At 39.9% G+C, this 22,735-nt stretch overlaps 1 protein-coding gene across 5 annotated transcripts in view; it reads left to right on the forward strand.

The window, feature by feature from the left end:
- Positions 1-22,735, forward strand: part of PREX2 (phosphatidylinositol-3,4,5-trisphosphate dependent Rac exchange factor 2) — a 394,877-nt gene that overhangs the window by 190,669 nt on the left and 181,473 nt on the right. For all 5 annotated transcript variants that reach the window (XM_065585714.1, XM_065585712.1, XM_065585713.1 and 2 more), the window contains exons 2-6: positions 880-951; positions 1,027-1,149; positions 2,619-2,723; positions 10,548-10,649; positions 12,119-12,280. In XM_065585714.1, the coding sequence (XP_065441786.1) occupies positions 895-951; positions 1,027-1,149; positions 2,619-2,723; positions 10,548-10,649; positions 12,119-12,280 (549 nt within the window). In that variant the 5' untranslated portion in view covers positions 880-894. The remainder of the gene's footprint in view (positions 1-879; positions 952-1,026; positions 1,150-2,618; positions 2,724-10,547; positions 10,650-12,118; positions 12,281-22,735) is intronic.

Raw genomic sequence — 22,735 nt, forward strand, 5'->3', positions numbered from 1 at the left:
GAACACTTGTGGTGCCAATTTTTTAATAACTAAAGGAGATGCACGTCCATGTGAACACCCAGTGCTTTAAGACTTTAAACTTTCAGTTTGTAAATATCTTCAAAATGTACCTTTTGATAATGAAGTTAATCTGTAGAACTTTAATTACAAACACTTGCTACTTTAAACCTGATTAAATAAATTGTGGAATGAGCCTCATTGCAGGTGTTTTTTGTTGTCGTTTCCAGTTTTTTGTCCAGACCAAATATAAGAAGTTTAAACCACAGTGCACAAGCTTGTGCACCGAGCATCTTGTTTAAATCAATTTTCCTTCCAGCTGGTTCAGCTATTAATACATCAGAGGTTTGTGCATAATTTAGTGGCTTCTTGTGGTATATTTTATGCTTGTTTATAGTAGCTTAAAACCAGCTTTGATTTAGAAATTAGGGGCTCAATTCAACTCATCTTGTAATAAATGGAAAAATTCCAGAGGGAACTGGATTGAGCCTCAAGTTGTGGAAGAGTTTTATCGATGTTAGAGTCTAACAGTTTTAAGTAATCGGAGCAATGAAAGAAAATTTTACTTCAGAGAATTTTGAATTTTTTTTGGCCTTTATTAATATTATACTATGTATTTTAACAGTTTGTTTCATTTTATCTGTTTGACATAGTTTCACACAGGTTTAAATTAACAAAGCTACTAATTAAAAGGAGTATTTGGGTGAAGTTTTGAATAGTGTTCTCATGGAATATTATTTCCATATCCCAATCATAAGAAAATTAGACAAACTAATTAAAATGTATAATGCTTTTGCTCAAGCTATCTTATTCCCTCTGAACTAACCTATATTAAAGCAGTGTACCATGTCCTCACTTGTATTGTTGTCTTGTTTCATGCAGGCATTCCTTCAGAGAATGTTCCAGTTCGCTGCCTCCAAAGTGGATAAAAATATCACAGAGGAAACAGTTAAGGTTAGTTTTTAATTGCATGCATTTTTCTTCTCTGTGTTCTCTTTTTATATTTATTTATGTTTTATTCTTTTACAGATGCTGTTTTCAAATATTGAAGATATTCTTGCAGTTCACAAGGATTTTCTGACCTTAGTGGAGGGGTGTTTGAATCCTGAACCTAATGCACACCATGAAGTGGGAATCTGCTTTCTTCACTTTGTATGCTATTCTTTAATACAACTTCATAGTTAACTTTTCTCATTCCTGATTGTCTTCATTAATTAATGCCATGGTGATATGTGTGTATATTCAGTCATGAGGACAAAATGACTTGATTGCATAATTTAGGTTCCTTTAAGGTCATTTGGAGTTTACACTCATTGCCAAAAAAAAAGAGAACCTTACCATGTCATCTCACCCATTCTTTTCACTGTAGAATAAACAAGCTTTGTTGTGTTCAGCACATTAGCTTTCAGCATCTTCTGTAGTTTTGAACTGTTAGGAATTTTCAGACTACTTGTTCTGAATTGATTTTATTTTTCATTCAAACACAGAGGATGTTTATTTAAAATAGTAAAATTTTACCCAGTGATTATAACTAACCTTTTTTTCCAACCAGGCAAGTGCGCAAGCTCATAGATACTAGGATTTCCACCTGAAATTTTCTTAAGGACCTTGAAGTTAATGGGACATGAGAACATGCTTATCTTTAAGCAGGTGTTTCAGTGTTTTGCTGAATAAAGGCCTTAATGAACACTTCTAAAAATTTGGCTGTAGGACTTTTATTTATGTTCATTAGCAAAAATAAGCCTGAACAATGAAATGCCATGTTGACATGTGAAGCACCTAAAACTCAGTCTGGAAGCAGAATAAAAAAGAGAGAGAGTTTAGTTTGCAAGAAACAATGCATTTAAAAGCATTTTAATATTAAAATTCTCATGTACATATTAATATATTTGCTTGCTATTTATTATTATTGTTTTACCTGCCTTGAAATAGAAAATGCAGAGCAGTGCCTCGGTAAATCACAGCAGATATGTTTCTGGATCTTCTGCAGCAACTATACTCTAGGAGCATTGTTTTCCTGTCTGAGTGCAAGAGCATCAATGTTACAGAGCTTTGCTAAATCAGTCAGGACTGAGCCTAACTCTTTACACACTGTCACAGACCTAAAAAAAAAAAATTGGATCTAATTGGTATCTCTGCTTGGTTCAGCCTTTGGTTGCTAAAGTCTACATTTGCACATTGTGGGACAAAAGATTAAAGGTCAGTAGAATGGAAAGGCTCACAAAAATGCTATCAATACACCTTTTATTTCTTCAAAAATGTGGATCGTATCTGCAAATGCTTGCGTGTGCCAGATAGGTAATGATGTCTGCAAATGGGTAGGTGTGTGTGCACTTTGTTGTCCTGTTTGATTTATTGTAATCCAGCCACTGGAATCTCTCCGCAGATTCTCCAGTGATGTTCACAGACTATTTGTCTTTATAATTCTAATTAAGGGTAGAATTTAAAAATTCTAGAAGTGTTGGATTTCAAACAATAATTAGATATAAAAATAGGAAAGAAGGTGTTGACCTTCCAAAATGCAGATTACCTTAGATTTCTATCCTCTAAAAGTGTTCTTATATTAGTCATTTGGCCTTAATAAAAATCTGAATATACAAAGTATTTCTTTGTCTCTACAGAAGGACAGATTTTGTATCTATGATGAATACTGTAGTAACCATGAGAAGGCACAGAAACTTCTGCTTGAACTTAACAAAATAAGAACAGTACGGACTTTTCTTTTGGTAAGTAAACTTTGACTTGGTATTCTACTTTAATATCTTTTCACTGAATTAGTGAGTTGACAGCAGTGCCTTATTAGGGTCACGTGAGAAATGATTTTAGACATCCTACGATTCATAGATTCATAGATTCTAGGACTGGAAGGGACCTTGAGAGGTCATCGAGTCCAGTCCCCTGCCCTCATGGCAGGACCAAATTCTGTCTAGACCATCCCTGATAGACATTTATCTAACCTACTCTTAAATATCTCCAGAGATGGAGATTCCACAACCTCCCTAGGCAATTTATTTCAGTGTTTAACCACCCTGACAGTTAGGAACTGTTTCCTAATGTCCAACCTAGACCTCCCTTGCTGCAGTTTAAGCCCATTGCTTCTCGTTCTATCCTTAGAGGCTAAGGTGAACAAGTTTTCTCCCTCCTCCTTATGACACCCTTTTAGATACCTGAAAACTGCTATCATGTCCTCTCTCAGTCTTCTCTTTTCCAAACTAAACAAACCCAATTCTTTCAGCCTTCCTTCATGGGTCATGTTCTCAAGACCTTTAATCATTCTTGTTGCTCTTCTCTGGACCCTCTCCAATTTCTCCACATCTTTCTTGAAATGCGGTGCCCAGAACTGGACACAGTACTCCAGTTGAGGCCTAACCAGTGCAGAGTAGAGCGGAAGAATGACTTCTCGTGTCTTGCTCACAACACACCTGTTAATACATCCCAGAACCATGTTTGCTTTTTTTCAACAGCATCACACTGTTGACTCATATTTAGCTTGTGGTCCACTATAACCCCTAGATCCCTTTCTGGTGTACTCCTTCCTAGACAGTCTCTTCCCATTCTGTATGTGTGAAACTGATTTTTCCTTCCTAAGTGGAGCACTTTGCATTTGTCTTTGTTAAACTTCATCCTGTTTAACTCAGACCATTTCTCCAATTTGTCCAGATCATTTTGAATTATGACCCTGTCCTCCAAAGCAGTTGCAATCCCTCCCAGTTTGGTATCATCTGCAGACTTAATAAGCGTACTTTCTATGCCAATATCTAAGTCGTTAATGAAGGTATTGAACAGAGCCGGTCCCAAAACAGACCCCTGTGGAACCCCACTTGTTATGCCTTTCCAACAGGATTGGGAACCATTAATAACAACTCTCTGAGTACGGTTATCCAGCCGGTTATGCACCCACCTTATAGTAGCCCCATCTAAATTGTATTTGCCTAGTTTATCGATAAGAATATCATGCGAGACCATATCAAATGCCTTACTAAAGTCTAGGTATACCACATCCACAGCTTCTCCCTTATCCACAAGACTTGTTATCCTATCAAAGAAAGCTATCAGATTGGTTTGACACAGTTTGTTCTTTACAAATCCATGCTGGCTATTCCTTATCACCTTACCACCTTCCAAGTGTTTGCCAATGCTTTGCTTAATTACTTGCTCCATTATCTTCCCTGTCACAAAAGTTAAACTAACTGGTCTGTAGTTTCCTGGGTTGTTTTTATTTCCCTTTTTATAGATGGGCACTATATTTGCCCTTTTCCAGTCTTCTGGAATGTCTCCCGTCTTCCATGATTTTCCAAAGATAATAGCTAGAAGCTCAGATACCTCCTCTATTAGCTCCTTGAGTATTCTAGGATGCATTTCATCAGACCCTGGTGACTTGCAGGCATCTAACTTTTCTAAGTGATTTTTAACTTGTTCTTTTTTTTATTTTATCTGCTAAACCTACCCCCTTCCCATTAGCATTCACTATGTTAGGCATTCCTTCAGACTTCTCGGTGAAGACCGAAACAAAGAAGTCATTAAGCGTCTCTGCCATTTCCAAGTTTCCTGTTACTGTTTCTCCCTCTTCACTGAGCAGTGGGCCTACCCTGTCTTTGGTCTTCCTCTTGCTTCTAATGTATTGATAAAAAGTCTCCTTGTTTCCCTTTATTCCTGTAGCTAGTTTGAGCTCATTTTGTGCCTTTGCCTTTCTAATCTTGCCCCTGCATTCCTGTGTTGTTTGCCTATATTCATAATTTCCATTTTTTATATGACTCCTTTTTATTTTTTAGATCATGCAAGATCTCGTGGTTAAGCCAAGGTGGTCTTTTGCCACATTTTCTATCTTTCCTAACCAGCGGAATAGCTTGCTTTTGGGCCCTTAATAGTGTCCCTTTGAAAAACTGCCAACTCTCCTCAATTGTTTTTCCCCTCAGTCTAGATTTCCATGGGACCTTACCTATCAACTCTCTAAGCTTACCAAAATCCGCCTTCCTGAAATCCATTGTCTCTGTTTTGCTGTACTCCCTACTACCCTTCCTTAGAATTGCAAACTCTATGATTTCATAATCACTTTCACCCAAGCTGCCTTCTACTTTCAAATTCTCAATGAGTTCCTCCCTATTTGTTAAAATCAAGTCTAGAACAGCTTCCCCTCAGTAGCTTTTTCAACCTTCTGAAATACAAAGTTGTCTGCAATGCAGTCCAAGAATTTGTTGGATAGTCTGTGCCCCGCTGTGTTATTTTCCCAACATATATTTGGATAGTTGAAGTCCCCCATCACCACCAAATCTTGGGCTTTAGATGATTTTGTTAGTTGTTTAAAAAAAAGCCTCATCCACCTCTTCCACCTGGTTAGGTGGCCTGTAGTAGACTCCTAGCATGACATCACCCTTGTTTTTTACCCCTTTTAGCCTAACCCAGAGACTCTCAACACTTCCATCTCCTATGTCCATCTCCACCTCAGTCCAAGTGTGTACATTTTTAATATATAAGGCAACACCTTCTCCCTTTTTCCCCTGTCTATCCTTCCTGAGCAAGCTGTACCCATCCACACCAACATTCCAATCATGTGTATTATCCCACCAAGTTTCAGTGATGCCAACAATGTCATAGTTGTATTTATTTATTAGCACTTCCAGTTCTTCCTGCTTATTACCCATACTTCTCACATTTGTATATAGGCATCTAAGATACTGGTTTGATCTTGCCTCCCAGTTTTGCCCTGACCCTCCTTTCTCTCTGCCATTATAGCCCATGCTCCCTCTTGTTTCCGATCTATCTCCCAGGTCTCTATGTTTCCCACTTACCTGTGGGCTTTGCTCACCTGTCCCCATCGAACCTAGTTTAAAGATGGTCACTTTAGGTGTGATATTTTCAGAGGTAGGGGCTGCCTACATCACACACGCAGTGCCACCTCCTGACCAGTTTACAGACTAACACTGGACAATGTGCCCTATACAGTAACTCCTCACTTAACGTCCTCCCGGTTAATGTTGTTTTGTTGTTACGTCGCTGATCTATTAGAGAACATGCTCGTTTAAAGTTGCGCAATGCTCCCTTATAACATTGTTTGGCAGCTGCCTGCTTTGTCCACTGCTTGCAGGAAGAACAGCCCATTGGAGCTAGTTGGTGGAGGCTTGGAACCAGGGTGGCCCGGCAGCGCCCCTATTAGCTCCCCTAAGTTCCCTGTGCAGCAGCTGCCCAGCAGGCTATCAATTGCTGGGCAGTTCAGGTATCCCTCCCCGCACTGCCCTGTGCTGCTCCTGCCCTCTGCCTTGGAGCTGCTCCCGGGAGCCTCCTGCTTGCTGTGCGGGGGTGGGGAGAGGGGAAGAGGGGTGCTGATGTCAGGGTGTCCCTCTCCCCCAGATCCTGCCCCCCCCACTCCTGTACCCCATCTCCATGGGGCGGGGGGACACAACAGGGCTCAGGACAGAGGGAGCTTGCTGGCAGCTGCTGTCTCAAGTTGCTGATCTACTTAAAAAGGCAGTGTACTTAGAGTGGGGTCAGTGTACTTAAAGGGGCAATGCGCATCTCTCTCTCATACGCACGGTGTGTGTGTCTGTCTCACATGCACCCCCTGGGCACTTACAAAGTGGAGGGAGTGGTACGCTCCAGTGGGATAGCGTGGGTTCATCATCATGTTCAGTTTCCGCAGGGAATGTTTGCAGCCTGTGCCATGCATCTATTGTGTCTCCTCCCTCCATTCGTGCTGCCTTGTAGAGTGTGAGGCTACATTATCAACAATGTGTTAACCCTTGAGGGCTCAGCTGAGTCCTAGTTCATCATTTAGCAGCAAGGCATTCCCTAGGAAATATCCCTCCCTCTTCCACCCTCTGACTCCTCCACCTCAACCAAGCTTCACAATCATCATTGCTGTGTACAGTATTAAATTGTTTGTTTAAAATGTATTATGTGTGTGTGTATGTATGTATGTAAACATGTCTTTTGGCTGGCGAAAAAAAATTCCCTGGAACTTAACCCCCCCATTTACATTAATTCTTATGGGGAAATTGGATTCGCGTAACATCGTTTCGCTTTAAGTACCATTTTTTAGAAACATAAGTACAACGTTAAGTGAGGAGTTACTGTACTCCCTGTTTTGGAGGCAATGCATAATGATGCCAGCCATGTATGGCAGAAGGACTGGAGAGAAAATGGGATAAATGGTGTGAGGAGGGGTATGGAAGGTAATCAGAGAACTGACCTGGAAGGAAATTTAAAGACTGACCTGTGGTTAGAGCCAGGTTTGGTAAAGAAAAATCCAGACTTTAATACTGTGGGAGCTGCAGTGCCAAAGGAAAAAAATGTTTTGCTATGGATTATATATTAGCAGCAACATACTGATTTGGCTTAAACTGAGTTAAATGAAACAGCTACACAATAAAAGTCTTTAATTTTTACAACACAATTAAGCAGATATTTTAAAATGTTAAGGATGAGAGCCCTCATGAATCTTCCATAACAAGATCAGTTTCCTTAGAAACATGGAGTTTCTCAGTGGTTGACATTATTAATTGAAAAGGGAATTTAGTATGAACTGTTTCCTGGATTTCCTCAACTCACACTATATGACACCCTAAGAGGGTTTTTTTTTTAATGTAGATAATGCTATATTAGAACTTTAAATTTCTGGCAAAGGAACATGAGGTCTGAGCTCAGATTTGGGAAATATGACAAACATTTCAACTGAAAACGGTTTAAGTTAAAGAAACTATGAACAAGACATTAGAGTAGTCATAAAATAAGTATAACATCTGAACTGTTGTGATTTTAATTTTTTAACATGGCACATCTTTTCAAAGCTGTTGCCCCACACTACCTGATAGAGTACAGCCATCATGTTTTTGATTGGGTAATGCAACGTGCAGTTTGCTCTATTATTTGAATCTATTGGCCCTGATTCTCTTGTTTCTACGGTCCCTTAACATGAACTTAATGGGCTAAGTGGGAATTTCCCTGTCATAAGGAGAAATCACTGAGTGACTTAGAGTTCTATGCCACCTCTCTTGTCACTAAGCATGTCTTTACACTCCAGTGATTTTTGGCAACTGGAACACCCTCTCACTGTGGACATCCAGCTGCCCCAATTTAAATCAAGGGCTGAAATGTCATTCCCCAACCTGCTCCCAAATTGAGGGGTGCTAACATGGCATAAAGCCATGTTAGTTCTCCCCCACACCACACACACAACTGGATCCTGCACTGAGAGTAACATGAATTGTGGACGCTGTATGTGGTGGTGCGGAACAAAATATACCTAAGAGTGAATCACGAAGAGCTTATTTTGTGAGACAGGATGTGGCTATTTGAGAGATGAGTCCAAACTGAAATCCTGGATCTCTGATCTCCACAAACAGATCTGGATTTGGATCCAGATGAAACTGTTCCTATAATGGTACTGAATCCAAACACTATATCGGAACATGGTGAAATTTGAGAAGATTGCAGAACCTGTGCAAAAAAAATGTAATAATAATCACTATCCCTCAGTAGTCAAAGAACCCCCTCTACTCAATATGCCTTAGAACTTCCCAGTGTCTGTCAAAAAAGATGTGCTGAAGGCCATGTGATTTGGGCTATTTCAGACTGGGGAGACAAAATTATTATTTTTTTAATTCTTTTTTCTTTTGGTTCAGCTACTGGACTGAAAAATAATACATTCACATAAATCTAGTCAAAACCAATACCTTTAATTCCATCTGGAATCCAATAGACAGTTAAAGTAGATCATGGTGCACCAGTGTAACATACTCAGAGAGAGATACGTCACCTAGCAAATGGGTTATCACAATCTGCACTTGGAGATATACCTATCTCATAGAGCTGGAAGGGACCCTGAAAGGTCATCGAGTCCAGCCCCCTGCCTTCACTAGCAGGACCAAGTACTGATTTTTGCCCCAGATCCCTAAGTGGCCCCCTCAAGGATTGAACTCACAATCCTGGGTTTGGCAGGCCAATGTTCAAACCACTTGATTCAGCTTCCAAATGGATTTCAGTTTTACTTTTGTGTAGAGTGCATTGAAGCAGGCCAATCTAGCTGCAGTGAATTCATAGGGAACTGGGTTTATTTAGTCTGCAGAAGAGAAGAGTGATGGGGGATTAGATAGCAGCCTTCAACTACCTAAATGGGGGGTTCCAAAGAAGATGGAGCTAGGCTCTTCTCAGTGGTGGCAGATGACAGAGCAAGGAGTAATGGTCTCAAGTTGCAGTAGGGGAGGTTTAGGTTGGATATTAGGAAAAACTATTTCACAAGGAGGGTGGTGAAGCACTGGAATGGGTTACCTAGGGTGGTGGTGGAATCTCCATCCTTAGAGGTTTTTAAGGTCTGGCTTGACAAAGCCCTGGCTGGGATGATTTAGTTGGGGTTGGTCCTGCTTTGAGCAGGGGGTTGGACTAGATGACCTCCTGAGGTCTCTTCCAACCCTAATCTTCTATGATTCTATGAATACATCTTGGTACCAGGTCAACATCCAAAAGATGCAGTTGCAGCCTCCTGAACAGATATAGATAGATGGAGAACAAAAGTCTTTGTTATTACTGTTATTTGATCATCTAAGAATAATTGGAAGGCTAACCAGGCTCCCTACCTGCCCCCACAGAGTAGCTAAAGATGGGGATACACACATTGTTTTAATTTAAATAAATCAGAGTCTGATCACGTAGGGTGCACTCTGACTTTATTGTTTGATTTCCTCTTTGAATTGTAGGGAGACCTTTCCAATATGCCTTCTGTGTTTGATGGGTAAAGAGAGACCCTACTTACCTGCCTTTTAAAAGTGTGAGCAGTTGTAGGAGTGTTATCAGTCTATATTACACTACTTTTGATTGTACTGGTATGATGTTCTCAATACATAGAGCTTGATTTCATATAGCTTTAAAGTATATCATATCACTATTTCCTCTGTTGTTCCCATTTCTACTACTGCATATACACACTCATTACTATTAGTATTAGGTCCACTTTTTTTTTATAATTCCAACAATTAAATATTTGCCCTAAAGCCATTAGCATATTTTGATTCTCTGAATGTCTTTAATCCTATATCTACCTCTCGCTGAATTGTGTTTGTGAATGCTTCCACCAAACGTTCCATATTTTTCTCTGCTTCCAATACTGTGCTCCTGGTTGTTACCTACATTTTCTGTGGATCATGGCTGAAAAAGTTTATTTAGTTTGCATAATATCAACAATCCAATAATTATTTCTTTTATTTTATATATCTAGAACAGAGTATACCTAAAATGGTTAAATGAGCTTTAGTACTGATTTATTTCTTTAATACGTTCTTTGAAAATAACACTAAACAACTGCAGTCGGGTAATTGTTTTTGTGTGTGTCAAAGTAAAATGTTAATTTACAATTCTAGGCAAGTGTTTGTGTCAATGATTTTGGGAGAACTTTTTTTTATGGCAATTGCCTATATTTTAGAACAGTGATTTCTCATAGGAAACTACAGGAAAGAGTTTAATGTAATGTGTTTCTTTCTTGAACTCTTGTAGAACTCATAGTTTGGGAAAATGTCATTTCCTCATGATTTTGTAATCAAATTAATTTTCTTGCACCCTAGAACTGTATGTTGCTTGGAGGACGTAAGAATACAGATGTTCCATTGGAAGTATATCTAGTAACACCAATACAGAGAATATGCAAGTATCCCCTCCTTTTGAAGGTACTTATATGTTTGCTACCTAGGCCTTTATATTCTGCACATAAAACTTGTTGCTATGCATATTTAAGCATGACAGTAACAACAACCTCTCCCCAGATGAATGATCCCCCAAATAAATATTGGCTTCATGCTTGCACTCATTAAAGCCAATGGCAAGTCTTCCAGGGACTTCAGTGCAAAAAAGATTAACAGGCTTTGTTGGCTGTAAAGCTTTAGCACCTCTCTAGTTTCAGCACCTCCTTTGTAGGGTGATGGCCACCTTCATCATTGTTAAGAGGTAGCCATTAATTTAAACTTCAGTGAATTTAATGAGTTTGATTTCAGTTTGATTTAAGAAGGTGCTTAAATGCTATGATAGGTAGGGATACAATTATTCATTTGCTTAAAGATAAGCATGCAATTAAGTGGTTTCCTGAATCAGTGCCATTATTAGTAAACTAAAACAAATGTCAAAAATGCTTTTAAATAGGTACTGTAAAAGCAGACAGAAAGTATTTTCAGATAACAATGAAATGACACCTGTCTAGTTCATTCTCTCTCTCTGTGTGTGTGTGTGTGTGTGTGTGTGTGTGTGAATAGTGAATGCATAACAAATTTGTGTTGGATATTGTATATCTTTTGTTAAAAAGGAGGAAATGACTTGCATTTTTGAAGAGGAAGCTGCATTTGTTAATTGCATTTTGATTATTGGATAAGTATTTTTTATAATAAACCTTTAGCTTCTAAAACATTGTCAGCTCTGAAAGAGGCACATCTCACTGCACTGACACAGAAGACGGAAGGGACACGGCTTAACATTTAGTCATTTTTTTTAAAAAGTGAGATAAATAATATTATTACTATACTGAACCCTGAGTCACCCAGCCTATTTCTGTGGTTTTACAACCACATTGTCCTATTTTGTTTTATATTCTTTCTTGCTATGTGAGAAATACACACAAAGAACAAAGGAAACTGACTAACAGATTCTACAAGAGATACTTTGAGACTAATTATACACAAAGTATTGTTAAATACACCAAGCGAAAAAACTGCGAAAAATTAGCAAAAAACAATTGACCCTCTTTCAGTTCACAGTAACCTTAGGTACTAATTGTGACAATAAAATAAGCACTTTAAGACATACAGTATGTATGATTTTTGTCATTAAAAGCTGACTGTCCTATAAAAGAGGTTAAAGGTCAACATCAAGACCAACCTTTCCGGGGGAGGGAGGGGATGGGGGGGGGGGGAGAGAGCTGAAATGGAAACTTTGTTTTTGAAATATCACTTATTCTTACTGTTGCTAGTTTGTTTCTCAGAGCTTTATTGCCTTACCAGGATACAATGTTGCAGGATGTAATAGGGTTCCATCTAATAAAAGAGGAGTTTGATATTTACTGTTTAGTTTTAGCATCTCAGGCAATATGAGCCTCCTGGTAATGTACATTTGAGGATCAAAGACTGATGTACTCTTTATGTATAAACAGGAGTTATTGAAGCGGACGCCAAAGAAACACAGTGACTACACAGTATTAATGGAAGCTCTGCAAGCCATGAAAGCTGTCTGTTCCAATATAAATGAGGCTAAGAGACAAATGGAAAAATTAGAGGTTTTGGAAGAATGGCAGTCTCACATTGAAGGATGGGAGGTAGTGTCACCGTATTTCCCATTATGTAAAACAGGGATGTAGTGATGCAGGTTTGCAAGTGGGCAATTATCAGCATATGCAGTACATTACTTTTCATAGAATCATAGAATATCAGGGTTGGAAGGGACCTCAGGAGGTCATCTAGTCCAACCCCCTGTTCAAAGCAGGGCCAATCCCCAGACAGATGTTTGTCCCAGATCCCTAAATGGCCCCCTCAAGGATTGAATTTACAACCCTGGGTTTAGCAGGCCAATGCTTGTGACCGTGACTCACAGGGAACTTCTCATTTCACTAGTAAAATCACAATTCTTACTTAGGATCTACTCTATGAGTAATGTCAATATTTTTGTCTAAGGATCATCAGTGATGCAGACACTCTCAGTGCACTAACCATCTTTCAGAAAAGACAAATTGTCTAGCTCTGGATTTAGGATATTAACCATTTACATCAAATAATAATAAATATATAAAAATCAGTCTGTGCTTTAGCTCTATGGATTACTAACTGTTGTTCTCAGGCTTTGCTCTTTTAGACACTTACTTGAATGTCCTGCCTAGTCAATGGGGTGGTTGGGTGGGGTGGGGAGAGGAATGTATAGAACATAAACTTTAGAAGAATTAACAGATAAGGGATTATCTGCAGAGTGGCAACAAATACATGTTCAGCAGTGTGAATACAACAGCCTTTGTATTTACAGTTGAGTCTCTGAGCTGTTGAGAGGAAGGTGAAAAAAAATCACCCTATCTTGGCCCGTCTGACAATGAGGGAAAAATTCCTTCCCAGTCCCATAAAGGTGACTAGCACAATGCCTACAGCAGATCAAAAACACGTAGTTTTACTCTAATCCCAGGATTAGGAGAATGGGACCTGTTAATCCAGGCATGCAATGGTGCCTCGTTGCAGGGAAAGGGCCCTCAGGCATGCAGGAGCTAGTCTGCTTCTGCTGAGCACCTCCAGCCAGTCAAACTGCTTAACTGATGCTGCCTCTCCCCCAAAATTCAGGAGGAAGCAGGCTGTTATGAGCAGGGCAGGGGAAGAGAAGGGAGAATTGCATTAAGGGGCAAAACTATTTTCCCCCTGATAGTCCAGACAAAGACTCCATGCCCTTGAGGCAGTGGGTGTACCTAATGTTAATTAAGCGTAGCAGAAGATTTGACTCTTTCTAAAAAAGAGCATAGTTATTAATTTTGTTTAGACAGAAGCATCCATCTTTGTGCAGGGATATTTGAACATATCATTTAAAGACTGTTCCTGTGGCAGCATTCTAAATAAGTTTTCTCTTGTTTCCAAAACTGGATAGGTAGGATCTATATTACTACATGTCTTCCATTACGCCTTGAGTCCTGGATTTTAGAGAGTAGTGATTTTCAAACTTCTCAATCCCAGGAACCACTTACCACATTCTGCAGATATTCACAGTACATAGAAAGAAGGAATCTCTCTAAGCACCAAGTATTATATTAATTGGTCATGTGTCTTCAACCTGATTTTACTGCATTCATTTTAGTCTCTTGTCTCAAAAATAACAAGTCATCAGTAGAAAGCGTCCAGAGAAGACAAAAATGATTAGAAATAGGGTGTAGGGCTAGGGTAACCAGACGTCCCCATAAAATCAGGACTGTCCTGATATAATTGGGACCATCCCGATATTTAGGTGTTTGTCCCGCGTCTCGACCGATCTTTGTCCCGATATTTCGCTCCGCCGGCAGCATTTTTTTTTTTGCTCCGCTGGCGGACACTTTTCCCTCCCCTCTGCCCGTGTCCCAATATTTTCTTCCTCTCATCTGGTCACCCTAAGTAGGGCTCATGCAAGGACATATTGTTTGCAGTATTTTGAAAATGAGAAAGTAATGTTGATAAGGCAAAGAATGAATGTGTGAGAGGTCCAATAGGATTAAACTTTCCCAAAGTACAAGAATAAGAGAGAATTCAAAATTAAAGGCAACATGTTTAAAATAGATTTTAGAAATACTATTTTTATTCAAAACACAATTAATGTGTGGAACTCACTGCCACAGGATACCACTGAGGCAGATTAATACATTTGAAAAATTAAAATAAACTAGATGTAGGGATATCTTCTTCAATAATACCGGCTAGCTGGAGTGGTAAAAGTGCTAGCAATCGAAATGCTTCAGAGCATAAATTGATTGTGTCAAGAGAGAAGATGCACAAATAATCCTTCTCACCCATCGCTTCAACTATGTTCCCTCTTCTCTTTGAATCTCTTCACTAGATCCCCTTTTCATTATTGTGCTTGCTTTCAAGATCCTGCATATCCAGCAGATTTCTCACCTAGATCTTAATGAGCATAAATAGTTAAGGAACACAAATATTTTTGCATCAATATTTTGTTTGTCTGAATAATGCAAACAATGCGGGGTTTTTGGCATAAAAAGTTGAGTACCATACCTATTAAATTCCTCAGTCTTTCCACATCAAATATATTGACACCTCTCTACAAATTTAAAACAGTTTTTAGAAGTTACTAACAATATGACTTGGCAGATGCTTAGAGCTTAAGTTATGGATTTAGGAACTGTTGCCTACTTTGACAAATCACATATTTAATCTTTATATATTCTTGCATATGTTAGCAAGGTAATTAATTTGAAGTTTCAGTAAACCACAACTATATAGTTTTAATTTATGTAGCTTTCTAAGAACAGATTGTTCATTAACATTTATTATTAAACAGTCAAAATGAATTATTTTAAACACTATTTTTGTGCTACATCTAGTCTAGCAGAACCATGTCCAATATATGTTGGGAAAAGTTGTTTTAATTGCTTATTTTTTGTGTTTACCTGCAGAACAGAATTTACAATCAACCAGTTAAGAAAATAAAAACTAATCTTGACCCCCACCTTACCCACTTCCCCCAAAACAGAAATGCAGAAAATTCAAAAAGTCTGTACTGAATCCCTAAAGATGTATACAATTATATGCATACCATTGTTACAATTATGCAAATATCCTAGATGATAGTGGGGACCAATTCGTGGAAAACTGAGTTTTTATACTTTCTTTACATGTTTAGGTTTATGCTTTGCACTACAAAACAGCTATTTGTTTTCCCTAATCATTTAGGGGCTTTTCCATATTAAATTTAGGAATGAGTTCCGTATTGTGTTAGTTGTCTATTTTGTCTTGTTTCCCAGGTATAATAATGTATGAGGCCATTATTGCTAGGTCTGTCATATTGTTTTATAAGGTAAATCTTTCATATTTTTTTGGTGCTATAGAAAAATTAGGGACAAATCCTGTTTACCTTAATAATTAAAACACTCCACTTAATTTAATGGGATGGCTACATTTTATTAGTCATAGTAATTTTATTGCTCATTTTAACTATGCCCAGTATGTTAGGCACTGTCCAAATTGGATCAGACAGTATCCCTGCTTTGAAGATTTTACAAATTTATGCCTTAATATTACAATTCATTGCATATGGCTGGATTGCTGTACTTGTGTGTAACTCCACTGACATTAATAGGGCTCTCAGTAGGCACAGCAGTGAATTACATGACATGGAGCTAATTTTGGCAATTACACAACATATAGATTTTGATGAGTCACGAGACAGTAAGGACAGGTAGTGGAAGAAGGACAGGGTGAATGTCTGTACAATGACTTGGTTAGTCAGTGAAGCTAGTGTCCAACCTGAGGGAGAAAAAATAAGTAAGAAAAGATAAATGGATAGAATGAATAAATATCAGACTAATCAGTCATTTTGTGTGAGTAAGGCTAGCAGATTTGGTCCTATTCCTTCTAGCAGTCCTTTGGCTACGAAAAAAATCATCTTGATGAAGCTTTAGAAATCCCTTTAATTTCAAATCACTGGACAAAATTAAAAAAAAGTTTCCAAACAAAGAGTTTCTTAAAGTACATTTCCATGTGAAAGATTTTATATTCAGTGACAGTTGCACCCACAGAGTGAAAGTTGCACCCACAGTAATTAATTAAATACAAGATTCATCTGAGTCCTGTTTGCTTTTTAAATAGTTTTTTTCCTTTAAAATATATCATTAAAGAAAAGTTAGTGGACCAAGTCCTGTGCTGTTATGCAGTTGCAGATCTGGAATAACTCCATTGTCTTTAATGGAGTTATGCTACATTTATGCCAGTGTAACAGACCAGATTTGATTATGATATGACTACAATGTGACGCCCAATCTAGCAAAGTTGCTCATTTTCCTAGAGGCATCCTCTTCATACATAAAGTATGTCTACTCCTTGAAACAGTATAAATGTCAGAGCTATTGTAGGAGGTAACTATTTTAGATAGCTCTGCACAAACAATCCTTGAATGCAATGTATGAGAGTGGGTTTAATTAAATAAACATCTGGTTTTCTATAGAGCCTAAGAATAAAGAGGCAAATGTGTTGGAGGTTTCTTACCAGAAGGAAATGTTTAACACATTGCTTGGCTTTTTCTGGGAGGAAAAAATATTTTTAGAACCCAAGGATGAAAGCATGACTTAAATTCCCATACAAGTGTCATAAAGCTAAGCTTGTGTTTATGATAAAAATAGAGATGTATGGAAAAACAGAACATCTGCTTCAAGAAAGAAGATTCTTAATACAATTACTTTTTCACGTAATATCCTAGATTGTTAAATATATTGGCTTAATTCAGAACTTGTATAAGTGGGTGTCTAAACTGGTGGAATGGCTCAGCAATTAAAAACATCTGTCAATAAAATTTGTGCAAAGGTTACAACGAGAGAGAGAAGAAAACAGGCACACACACAAAATGGTGTTTCATGTAATCAGAACACCAAGTATCCCAGCTTGGTTTCAACCCAGCTTGGTAACAGTTGAATGTGAAATTCTGCCATCTCTTAGGCTTTCCCCTCTTCTTACCACCAAAATAGCTATTTTTATAGAGATTTCTGTATTCACTGAAAGTCTGAAGCTACATCTAGAATGCACACCATGGGCTGCAGTAGTTTCATGCCTCAGTGAAAAGCAGGCCATGTCCATACTGCAGTGTGGAGATACATGAATGGGCTCTGGCAACAGGGAGGCAGCAGGGAAAGGCTCTGGCAATGGGGAGCTGCCAGAATCTTTCCCCACAGCTTCTCTGCTGCCAGAGTTTTTCCATGCTCCTGGAGTGTTTCACAGCAGCGGGGAAACAGTGGAACACTATATTGCTAAAAACAGCCGTGTAGCTGGGAGAGGCACTGCTTGGGTGAGAAGGATACATACCCAGGTACATGGCCACAGGGCTCAGGCATGTCCTTATTCTACTAGCCTAAGCACTTCCTCACCATCTACCATCTCCTTGCACCTGTGCCAGGGGGGCTTGTAGTGTCTGTACTCTACATGCCACTGAAAGGAGTGTGCAATGTAGACGTACCCTGATGGTGTTTGCAGTCCTCAGTCATGCCACATTTTTACCCCATGAAAAGACTAAATGAAGAGTTAATTCCCTTCTTGTTGAACAACTGTGTTCTGTCACAGGGTCTCTGCTGAGGTCCTGTCCATTGACTTGAATGGAATTTCACCCATTTATACCAGGTGTGAATTTGGCCCAGTAGATTTTGGATGAATAACTTTATTTCACAAATAAATATTTAAAAACAACAAATACTGATTCTGAACTTATAGTACTATATCTCAAGTGCTTTATTTAATGCTTGTAAACATTAACTGAAGTACTGTGGTACTGATGCTGTATCAAGTTGAGAACCTGCAGTCCCATTCTACAGACTAGGAATATAAATCCATGTTTTTTCATGGGACTTCCATTAACAGTGACTTTTCTTATGTTTGATCTTACCCAAATAATTTGTCCTGAACCCAAATATTTACTAAAAACCTGTCTTGCTGCTTTTGAATGATCTAAATGGGGCAAAAAAATTGCTCTAAGTTCACCTGAGGAATTTTCCACAAACTTTTTGTGCGTGGACCAATCAAAAATATTGTGATTCTAAAACTTCAAATTTTCCCTATATATAGTCCTTAATGTAGATTAGTATCTTGGTCTTGTTTGAAGGTACTTGCTTTGAAATAAAAAAGTTATTAATTAATTTGTTGAACTTGCACATTGTGTGCATTATTTTCCTTAATTTTAGGAACATGCATCAGGTTGCCTTATTCAGGGTGCTTGTAGGTGCAGGTATTTGAAAGAATCTATTTCCATGTAGATAATGAAAAAAATTATAATTAAAGTTGATTCTGTTGTTTTCACAAAAAGCATTGTTTTGGGATGAACCGTTCTTGTTAGAAATTGCCCTCAACTTTCAGTGGAGGAAGGAATGTTCATACTCTAAACATCAAGATGTTGATTTTAACTTGTTAAAAAAAAACACAACCTAAACCTACAAACCCCTGATAATTAGGAACTGGGCAACAAAAAAGCAATCATACTTATCACAGGGAGAAAAGCCTGGAAATACCCAGTATATCATAGTTTTAAATATCAGAATATTACAGGTCAGGGACTTAAAATGATACCCATGATCAGATAGATATGGAAATATTAATTTAATTTTAAAAACTTCTTACGGTGGGGGAATGTTTTGTCTGCCTGAGATTTTCAAAGGAGCCTACAGGAATTAGGAACCCTATTCCCATTGAGTTTCAATAGGAATTGGGTGCCTGCCTCCCTTGGACTCCATTTAAAAATCCCACACTTTGTGAACCATCAGGCACATACACGGCTTAGCTCCCTGAGTAGGGAGTCAGACAGCTGCAATTCTTTCCTGTTTTACTCAATGTTCATAATGCCCTTCATGTGCCCTCTCCATCCTTCCCTGCACCCTTTGGGGCAATGCGTGTCTCTAGTGGGAGGAAGCAGTCTCAACACTCACCTCAAGTGTGAAGACAATAGTACAGGGTGCACAAGGGGAGGGAGGCGCCTTTCATTCTTTTCCTCTCTCTCCCCTGCATGGATGAAGGTTCTTTTTTGAGTGATTGGATACATCCTTTACAATGTAGCTGTGTGCATATCTCATGCTCTGGTAAGGGTTGCCACCCTAAGGTACAAAAGTCCTGGACATCCGGGATGATCCTGAGCCCATAAAGCTGGACACCAGGTAGCATGTACTGAGCACCCTGACAGATTTCCCAGGACAGCTACTTCAAAAAAGTGATGACTGTGGGAGAACTTGGACAGGTGGCAATCCTAGCAGTCATGCCAGAGAATTTTCTCTTGAGGTACCTGTATTGATGGCTGCTCGGGTGCTTTGGCTTCCCCATGCTCTGAGCTGAGGTTATGAAGGGTGGACTTGCCCTGCCTATCTTTAAGTTCCTTCTTATTGTTGGTGGTCAGAGCATGTTATTGTGCTTTTACAGCCCTCGTTTCTCTGTGAGGAAACAAATCATACATAGTTAATTAGAGTTAGTGGTACTCATTTTTTCTCCTTTGGATGTCTTTATTTTATTTTGGATAGGCAGGCTTGTCTGGGGATTGCCCAGTACCAGGGGAGCTTATGCCAAAGTCCCAAGGCTTTAAGCCTAGCTCCTGGTATCCCAAGACAATGCTTATTAGAGCCCCACACACTTGCCATTTTGAAGTGCCTGAGTGAGGGTCACATTAGAGAAAGGTGTCCAATCTGCCTTGAGTTCAAATCAAGAAGAAAGAAGCAAAAGGAAGAGTGCCTTAGCTATATTCTCATGGAGGCTGTTCTTTGCCCAGCACTGGAGCCCACTTGATCAATGGAGGGGAGCTCATTGACTATTCCCTCCAGGAGTGCTCTCCTAACCTTGCCCATTGACATAGGCTAAAGGAGACCCCCTTCAGCAGCAAGCATTTCTGGATACCCTGTCCTCCAGAAAGCATAAGTGCTCAGTGCACACTCATCCTCTAAAGCCAAAAAGAAAACAGCATAGACTACTCATTCAAAGTCCTTGGTGCGTGACTCCTCTGCAGCAGAAGGACACTCTGGTACTGAAGGTAAAATGCAGCTTTTGGCTCACTACTCCCCAGTACTGTTTCACAGTGCTTCTTGTAGGACTGAACTTTTCAACTGTGGTGCTCACCCTAGGATCATCAAGGCCAGCTACCTCATCAGTAACAATAGAGGATCCATCACCTCTGCTTTCTGCAGGGCAACCATCGATCTTAGCCCTGATGCCAGAGGCCTACACAGCTGGAAAGGACCTGTGATGCTTCTTGGTACTTCCATCACTGCTGATTCAGGGTGAAGGCCCGTTATTGGTACCATTTAGGGTGACCAGACGTCCCGATATTTAGGTGTTTGTCCCGTGTCCCGACCGATCTTTGGTCGGGACGCAATTAGTCCCGATATTTCGCGGTACTCCTTTTTTTTTTTTCTGCCGGCGACCTGCGTGCCCCCCCTCCCCCGGATGTGTCCCGATATTTTCTTCCTCTCATCTGGTCACCCTAGTACCATTGCACACAGTGCAGGCTATGGCATCGGCCCTTGGTCTCAGGACTGGTACCGTCATCCTAGGCCTCTTCAGTGTGATAGTATCTAGAACCCCAATACTTGCTCCATTTCAACACTAGGTACCAATAGCCAGGAAGCCTTCAATGGTACTGCCGGTACCACAGGCTCAACTTAGATTCCAGTCCCAGTCTCTGATGTCTCTTCCTGGAACTGTACCACCCTGGCCTTTGGCGGTATTCTTACTCCTCAGTGGAGTCTGAAGTGGGTTCCTATGCCTCCCACTAATCCAATGTGTCCTTCAAAACTCATTCCTGCTCTCACAGAAGACAATCTGCAAGGAGCAGATAGAGGGACTGGTGGCCTGGCCTCTAGTACTATATCAGCCTCCCCATTGGCCTTACAGTGCTAAATAAATCAAAAGAATACTGAAAGATTCTATATTCTTGGGGCGTTGTGATAGTGTTCTGTGGAAGAGCTAGATTTGATTTCTTTGTCACTCTCCAGGGCTTCATGAATGAATACAATAACAGTTAACAAAAATCACTGACCTACAATTATACCATCACAGGTTGGATCTTGTCAAATGTTATAAGATAAGTAAGGTTATCATTGTTTAATGTTCAGAGAGATCTCCAAGGGAAAAGGAGTCCATGGAACACTTGTATATTTAATACAACACGCTGAAGCCATTTTTTCATCTTTAAGACCTCAGCCAGCAGTTTGTTTAAAAAGGAAAGGAAAAATAATACCCAGAGTAGTGATATGATGAAAACTACAGTTAATGCAGTGTTAAGACTTTAATCATGTCAGGCATTCAGAGTCTAAGTAACTTATTATTTTACCTGTGCATAAAGTAGGGCATTGGTTTTCATATTGCGGGCACACGTCCCTGGGAGGGACATGATGAGGTTATCCGGGGGAGGTGGGTGCAGGATGGGCTGCAGGCCTGTGGCTGGGTGTCAGGTCCAAGGCAGGGAATCAGTGAGGAGAGCACACAGGGAGTCCCTAGCGGTTAGTGAGGGAGGGAGAGTGAAGAGCCCCAGTCTGGTCTGTGCCACATTGCCATGGGCTCCTCTGAGGATGGAGCCAGCGGTCCTGCTGCCATCCCAGGTGTGAACCGCCTGCTCAGTGAGTCACTTTCTTTCCTGGACGGGCAGGAGTTGGAGGAATGGGCAGCAAAAAAAAGTTTGGTCAATTGGGTCTTTTGGTATATGAACATGGAACAATGAGCTTCATTATTAGAGACGTTTGGAAAATGGTTATCATCCCCCCAATAAAAATACGAAAGGAATTTTTCATCAAAATTTTCCACAGAAAAAAACAATAGAAAATTGGTGGTTTTCTGTCTAGTGGCTACAGATGGCACAGCCAGACACGTAGATTTGGCAGATTCATTCTGAAAGACAGTGTGTGTAAATGGTTGAAACTTGTCATAGCAGAGACTTGAGTCTGTTCCCAGCTCTGCAGGGGTGACGTGCTACCACTTTTACTTTAACAGTATAGTGAGTGAATGATACTTGTGTGCCTCCTAAGATTGTGGTTTGACAGCTTGTCTCCTTGGTGCATTAGTTTGCATAAAAGGGGTGTGAATTCTAGTGCTCACTTGTGTGTTGCACATTAACGGGCCCATATGGACCCTGCTGATGCACACTAACAGTTCCATAGTGTGCATTAATGTAGTTCCATTTCCAGGGCTGGCTCCAGCTTTTTTGCTGACCCAAGCAGCGAAGGAAAAAAAAAAAAGACGCGATTGGCGGCACTTCAGCAGCGGGTCCCTCAGTCCCTCTTGGAGGGAAGGACCGGCTGCCAAATTGTCGCCAAGGAATGAAGCGGAGTGGTAAAGCTGCCACCGAATTGCCGCCGAAGACCCAGCCGTGCCGCCCCTTCCCATTGGCCGCCCCAAGCACCTGCTTCCTGCGCTGGTGCCTGAAGCCTGCCCATTTCAAACAGCACACTTTTAGTGAATGCCAGCAGGGTATACACAGAGCAGTTAGTGTGCACTGGAAATGTACACCCCTGTAGTAAATATTGTTAAGTACAAAGAATTAACAACAGTTAGAGGAAGAGCTGTGACTAGAACCCCTGATTTCCTCC

This window comes from Chrysemys picta, chromosome 2 (assembly GCF_011386835.1).
Source record: "Chrysemys picta bellii isolate R12L10 chromosome 2, ASM1138683v2, whole genome shotgun sequence".
Taxonomy (NCBI): Eukaryota; Metazoa; Chordata; order Testudines; family Emydidae; genus Chrysemys; species Chrysemys picta.